Genomic DNA, 7,054 nt, shown 5'->3' with positions numbered 1-7,054 from the left:
CCATTTTTTTTATTGCATTCATTAATGTAAATCTTAAAACTTTCATATTTGAAATTTTTTTCTTTAAACAAATATAACATCCCATATTTATCTTAAACATTTTTCTTACAAACATATTTATCTTAAACATTAATTTAGAAATTCAACTAAATTATAATCAAAGAATTAATTTTGAACACATATTAAATAAAATTTGACCAAAACACCTTATTTTATACAAGCGAGAAACATTTTCTTTATTACGGAGTAATTATTTTAAAAAAAATAATAATAACATTCGTAAATGTAACGCAGAAAAAATATACTCTAAAAGTTGACTTTATTACACGAGTTTATGTTATGAAAGTACTACACAATGCCAGTTACCCCGCCATTTCTCTCTCTTCTTCTCTTCCATTATCACCTTCATCAAATTAATCCATAATCAACGGAGATTGATTTCGAATCTCGTAATAAGAATCTCTCAACCAATTTTCTTTCTTCTTTCTTTTCTTCCAAATCTATACTTTCTTACCATCTTTCTCTTTCTCATTTATTCTTACCAACTCAAAAAAACCCTTCAGCCAAACACGCCGCAAGATATTGAATTCTTACAGTAACGTTTCTCTTTCTCTCTCTTCTGTAGCTTTGACACTGTTTGTCTCTCCTCAGTTCTACACTTGTCCTGCTGATCTCCAGGTTAGCTTTTGTGGGTTTTGTTTTCTATTTTTGGATTGTCTGAATTTTGATTTTTCTCGGATTATTTTGAGTTTTTGAGTGAATTTTATAGTGGGTTGTTATTTTTTTTTTTTTTTTTTTTTTTAGTATTTTTGTGTATTGGGTTTTGTGGGTATTTTGTGGGGTTGTGATTTCTGGGTTTAAGATTGTTTTTGAAATTGTTGATTTTACACTGAATTTTTGTAGTTTAAGATGTGTAGTTTAGGGTTTTTGTTTGAGTTGGGAATTTCTGAGTCAAATTGGAGTTGTTCGATGTGATTCTTGTTTATAGATGCATGTTTGATTTAGGTTTCTAGTTTATTTTGTCAAAGCTGAAGATTTTGGAATGTAGGGTTGCAGTGTCTGAATAAACTGAACTGAAATGAAACCATTAGAACTCAAACTTTGAGAGAATTTATTGTTTGGTTTACTCTTAGGCTGGTTGATGATGATTTGTAAACTGATAATTTATGTAGGTGGGGTAATTGTCTCGAAGATGTCGATCGAGCATCCTAGGGTTTCAACCCTATGGATGGTTGCTCTGCAGATGACTGTTCTTGTGGTGTCTCTGCTTCTAGTGCCCACTACTCCACAGTCCACCTCATTGGATTCTGCTGCAATGCAGTCCTTGAAACAGAGCCTAAAGCCCCCTGCAAATGTTGATTGGTCTGCACCGGACTCGTGCAAGTGGCAGGGTGTGGCTTGTGACTCGAGCAATCGGGTCACACGCATACAGTTGAAAGATTCAGGGTTGACTGGCACTTTATCCCCTGCAGTAGGCAACCTCACAAGCCTTGAAGTCCTTGAGCTGATGAACAACAATGTAACAGGCCCATTACCGAGTTTTAAGGGGCTGAGCTCGCTGCAGAGGCTATATCTCCATGACAACAATTTTACTTCTATCCCCGATGACTTCTTTGACGGATTGACTTCACTCCAGGAAGTATATCTGGACAGTAACCCATTAAGTGCTTGGTCTATACCTCAGGGGCTCAAGGATGCTTCTTCTTTGAAGAATTTTTCTGCTATGTCAGCCAATGTTGTTGGTAATATACCTGATATTTTCAGCCCTGATAATTTCCCAGGTATAATCCATTTGCGCTTGTCCGACAATAATCTGACTGGTGGTTTACCCTCAAGCTTTTCGGGTCTTGGGCTTCAGTCCCTGTGGTTAAATGGGCAATTGGATTCCCATGGTAGTCGAAGTCTTAATGGGACAATTGATGTTTTGCAGAATATGACCCAGTTGGTACAAATATGGTTGAATATGAATGCACTCACCGGTCCTATTCCAGATTTGTCAAAATTGGCTGGTTTAGAGGATCTGAATTTGAGGGACAATAGCCTCACAGGTCCAGTCCCTGTTTCTTTGACAAGAATGTCATCCCTTAAGGTGGTTAACTTGACAAACAATGCTCTTCAAGGGCCAACCCCCAAATTTCCTGATTCAGTAGCTGCAGACATCTTACCCAAACAGAACAGCTTTTGTTTGCCCGATCCTGGTGTGAACTGTGATAGCCGTGTGAATACATTGATATCAGTTATGGAACCATTTGGATACCCTTTTCAAATTGCCAAAGATTGGGTAGGCAATAATCCTTGTATTGGTTGGTTGGGAATAGCTTGCTCTCAAGATAACATTACAATAATAAATTTACAGAGTAGGAATCTAAGTGGAACTCTTTCACCGAAATTTGCTGCTCTTACATCGGTTAAGACATTGATAGTTTCGCATAATAATATCACGGGTACCATACCTGATGAACTTACGAAAATGCCTAACCTCAGGACACTTGATGTGTCTTTTAATAATCTTTATGGTAATATTCCAGCTTTTGCCCACACTGCTGTTAATGCTCGTGGGAATGCTGATATTGGCAAAGATCATCCTAGCACATCGACTGGAGGTGGCTCTTCTGGAGGACCTGGAGAAACTTCTAGAAAAAGTTCCAAAGTTGGAGTAGTTGTTGGATCAGTTGTTGGTGGTGTAGTCCTTGTTTCTTTTGCTAGTTTAATGCTATTTTGTTTCTTGAGAAGGAAAAAGCTCTATGGGAGGGTACAACAGTCTAATACTGTGGTGATCCATCCAAATCATTCAGGGTCTGATGATGCTGTAAAAATCACAGTCACTGGGTCTGGAGTGAATGGCAAGGCGGTGAGTGAGGACCAAAGTCAGGGGAGCAGTGGCACTAGTGATGTCCATGTAATAGAGACTAATAACATGGTCATTTCTATTCAAGTGTTGAGGAATGTGACTAACAACTTTAGTGATGACAATGTTCTGGGAAGAGGGGGCTTTGGAACAGTCTATAAAGGGGAGCTGCCTGATGGAACCCAGATTGCTGTGAAGAGGATGAATTCTGGAGTTCTAGGAGACAAAGGGTTGGCAGAATTTAAGTCTGAGATTGCTGTTCTTACTAAAGTTCGCCATCGACATTTGGTTGCCCTCCTGGGATTCTGTTTGGATGGAAATGAGAAGCTTCTTGTCTATGAGTACTTGCCACAAGGTGATTTGAGTAGATACCTATTTCATTGGAAGGATGAGGAACTGGAACCTCTTAAATGGAATCAAAGGTTAACTATTGCATTAGATGTGGCCAGAGGCGTTGAGTATTTACACAGTTTAGCACATCAAAGTTTCATTCATAGGGATCTTAAACCTTCTAATATTCTTTTGGGAGATGATATGCGTGCAAAAGTTGCAGATTTTGGACTCGTTCGTCTTGCACCTGATGGTGGGAAAACCTCAATAGAAACCAGGCTGGCAGGCACGTTTGGTTACCTAGCTCCTGAATATGCAGGTAAAGTTAAATCCTTATGTATTGAGATATTCTTCTTTATATGTCTTCCCGTAAGTGATGAGCATAGTTAATATTTTGGTCATCACTATATGATATGTCGCTTTCTAGATTCAATTAGTTAAGATTTTAACTTTATCATACCACCATTAATGATAATACCTTTGATTAAGATTTTCAAAAAAATTCAATACAGGTATGGTAAAGATATAACTCTATAATTGTTGAAGGCTAATAAAGAAATTTTAACTCAATGTTATTCAAAATAACCTCCAATCAAATGTGGCCTATTATTCAAAGACAAAGGGGACAATTTATTTAACTATACTGCTATCCGATCCATAACGCTTTACTTGTCAAGACTGTGCTATGTCCTTAACAATGTTTACTGATTTACTAGTATGAGATTTGGTACGGGTTGGCTACCTAATTTGTTATAATGGGCCAAAAATACCAATTTGCTAGTAAAATTCGCTATTTTGGTTTGCAGGGGTAGGGTCGAATCAGGCAACTCTGGTCTTAAATATTAACAAAACAGGAACTCTGCTTCCTAAAAAATTAATTATTACATGGTGTTTTGCTTACTGCTTATTCTTTTCCTGGCTAAATAATTGAATCAAATAGAAGATCTGCTTATTCTTTTCCTGGCTAAAGTAATAATTTAGCTTGGAGGAGCATGTTTGTCTTTGTGTGTGTGCTTGTGCAAGTGTGTTGGGGGTATGTGTGAATTTTGACTGTTGATAAGCTTGTTTAATAAGGTCCATAAAAGCCAGAGACCTTCTAGAGTTATGGCTTCCTAATAACAACTAAGCATCCACTGGCTTGACATATTTAATTCTAGGATGTGCTATAATTAACCTTCTAATTAATCTAATGAGAAGCAAGCTTCCATTATTGGTCATTTGCTGATAATATATGTTATTTAATATTAACCAGTATCACCCACGAATAAGAGTTCCTTCAGAAGTCAACACTTCCCAATTTCCCCAGTTTTGTGTTATAAAATGAAACTAAAAGCAGAATAACCCTTGCACACGCTGTTAGTGGGATGTTTCACTATTTACCTAGTAAGCATGGTTTGCAATTTCTGGGTATGACTACACGCAGACTAAGATTTTTTATTTTATTTTATTTTTTTTTTTTTTTTGGGGGGGGGGGGGGTGGTGTTGGGGGGTTCAGAGTTACTACCATCTGTCATCTGTGACACTTTTTATTTGAAAGTTTCGACTACGAGTACTTGATATTTATTATCTAATTCCCTTTCATATATAGTTACTACCTATGAAATAAAATTTAGTAATATTCTCATCCATAAATAAGGGTCTCTCTCCTTATCTCTTGCCATGAACATAAAGGTGTTATTATACTGTGTAACTGTGTTAGATTACTTGTTAGCTGCATATACAAAAAGGTAAAATGATAGTCTGCTAGTTATCTGATATGTTGGTCTAATTCCTCTAACTGGATTTGTGTTTGTTTTGTCAGTAATGGGCCGCATAACTACAAAAGTTGATGTATTCAGTTTCGGAGTGATATTAATGGAGATAATTACGGGGCGGAGGGCACTTGACGAAACCCAACCAGAGGACAGTGTTCACCTGGTGACTTGGTTCCGGAGGATGTACATTAACAAGGACTCTTTCCAAAAAGCAATCGATCCCACCCTTGAACTCAACGAGGAGACTGTTGCTAGTATCAATACTGTTGCTGAGCTGGCTGGCCACTGTTGTGCTAGGGAGCCATACCAGAGACCTGAAATGGGTCATGTAGTAAATGTCCTCTCTTCTCTCATTGATGTGTGGAAGCCTTCAGAAGAAAACTCTGAGGACATTTATGGAATTGATCTCGACATGACCTTACCGCAAGCCCTGAAGAAGTGGCAGGCCTATGGAGATAGCAACCTCGACGATTCTTCTTCATCATCCTTCCTTGCAAGTAGAGACAATACCCAGACAAGCATACCTACAAGGCCATCAGGGTTTGCTGAATCATTTACCTCATCTGATGGAAGATGAGGTGGAGGAGAACTGGTTTCCTATATGGCTGAGGCATGAGCAGCTTGTGGATTGATCTTGAAGATATATGTCACCAATTACCCTCTGCCCTCCCCTTCTCCCCGTCTATTGATTCCTATTAGCTTCTTGTTTCTGTCCGACATGCTTCCTGCTTTTCTTTAATGTGTGGTGTTAGTACGGGCACTGATTGATGATGATTTAGGATCATTAGACTGTTTGTCTTCTAGAACAGGATGTTTTGGGGAACTAATCCGAGCAATTTATGTATGTAGATGCCTCGGCGGTAGACCCCTTTGTGAGAGCATTGTTTGCATTGTGCGTCTCACGAGAGGAATAGCAGATAAAACTTCGAGTGGTAAAACTTAGTTCCCAAATTTAGAATCAACTGAGTGTGTATTGTATAGAATTAATATTGGTATGTTTATGCATAGTCATAAAAAAAATTCTAGATATTGTTATCATTAATTATGTGTTGGAGTATGTTTTTTGGTTGTGTATGTCTGTCTTTATTGATGGTGATTGCAGCTGATGATGATGGTATTTAGATTAAATAAATCAATGAACACGTATTTTTGCTATTTTGTGGATGTCTTTGTCGAGAAATCTGTATTTATTAATCAATCCTATGATAAATAAATACAACAACATTCTTTGTTTATTTGACGTAACCACATGAAAACAAGTCAACTAACGTAGACATTCCAAGAAAAGTTATATTGGCAGCTGGTATGGATAAACATTATAGAGTTTGATTAGTTACTAACTTAATCGGACTATCATGATATTCTAGCTTTGTTCTATTCACCATATTCTTATTCCATATTATTTTATTACTCATTACTCGTATTAGAACATGATTGATTCTAACAAGACTAGAAAAAATCATACCATACCATACCATGTTTGTTTATTGTTAAAAGTCATGAAAAAACAGGTATGAAGTATGATTTAGAGATAACACTAACAAAGTAACTAAATCTCAGTTGATAGAACTTTCTTCATATATGTCAACGTTCAATCAAATCAAATATGAAAAGAAAAAAAAAAGTTCAATCAAATAAGGATATCAAATCATATCATATCGATTTAGATAAGGAAGATTCAATGGATATTAGATGATTCTTATCGTAATACAATATTTCAAGTGAAGTAAACAAAATCTTAAACTCAACTAAAATCAAATCAAAATAACCTAAAGTCTTGTTAATACTAATCCTTTGCGGTAATCATGATCAAATTACTATTTCAAGAGATGAAATTGCAATCCTTTGCATTAATCAGGTTGCTCACGTTGCAAGATTTGAAAGATGCTAGTGTTGTTTTCTTGCATTGACCATGATAATACAATCCCTAATATGGAACACTAATCCCGTGAAAGTAAGGAAACCAATTTCTCCCAAAATGATTTATTTTATCCAAGAGTCATCATTTAAATATTATTTTTTTGTTATTCAACCTAACAAGTTTTACTCAAGTATCTCATGACCTATTTATTTAAACTCCAAATTTTAAGCAATTCCACCCCTTTTTTTTTTTTTTATTTTT

The 7,054-nt window shown here is 36.4% G+C and overlaps 1 protein-coding gene across 1 annotated transcript; it reads left to right on the top strand.

Moving 5' to 3' along the window:
- The first annotated feature begins 544 nt into the window (after positions 1-544).
- Positions 545-6,006, top strand: LOC145591405 (receptor protein kinase TMK1-like). Its single transcript, XM_081647848.1, has 3 exons — positions 545-678; positions 1,173-3,497; positions 4,980-6,006. The coding sequence occupies exons 2-3, from the start codon at positions 1,193-1,195 to the stop codon at positions 5,507-5,509; spliced, it is 2,835 nt and encodes a 944-aa protein (XP_081503974.1). The 5' UTR covers positions 545-678; positions 1,173-1,192; the 3' UTR covers positions 5,510-6,006.
- The last annotated feature ends 1,048 nt before the right edge of the window (positions 6,007-7,054 follow it).

Source organism: Chenopodium album, chromosome 18 (assembly GCF_948465745.1).
Source record: "Chenopodium album chromosome 18, dcCheAlbu1.1, whole genome shotgun sequence".
Taxonomy (NCBI): Eukaryota; Viridiplantae; Streptophyta; class Magnoliopsida; order Caryophyllales; family Amaranthaceae; genus Chenopodium; species Chenopodium album.
The sequence above is the reverse complement of the archived record's forward strand: the minus strand, read 5'-3'. Positions and strand labels throughout refer to the sequence as shown.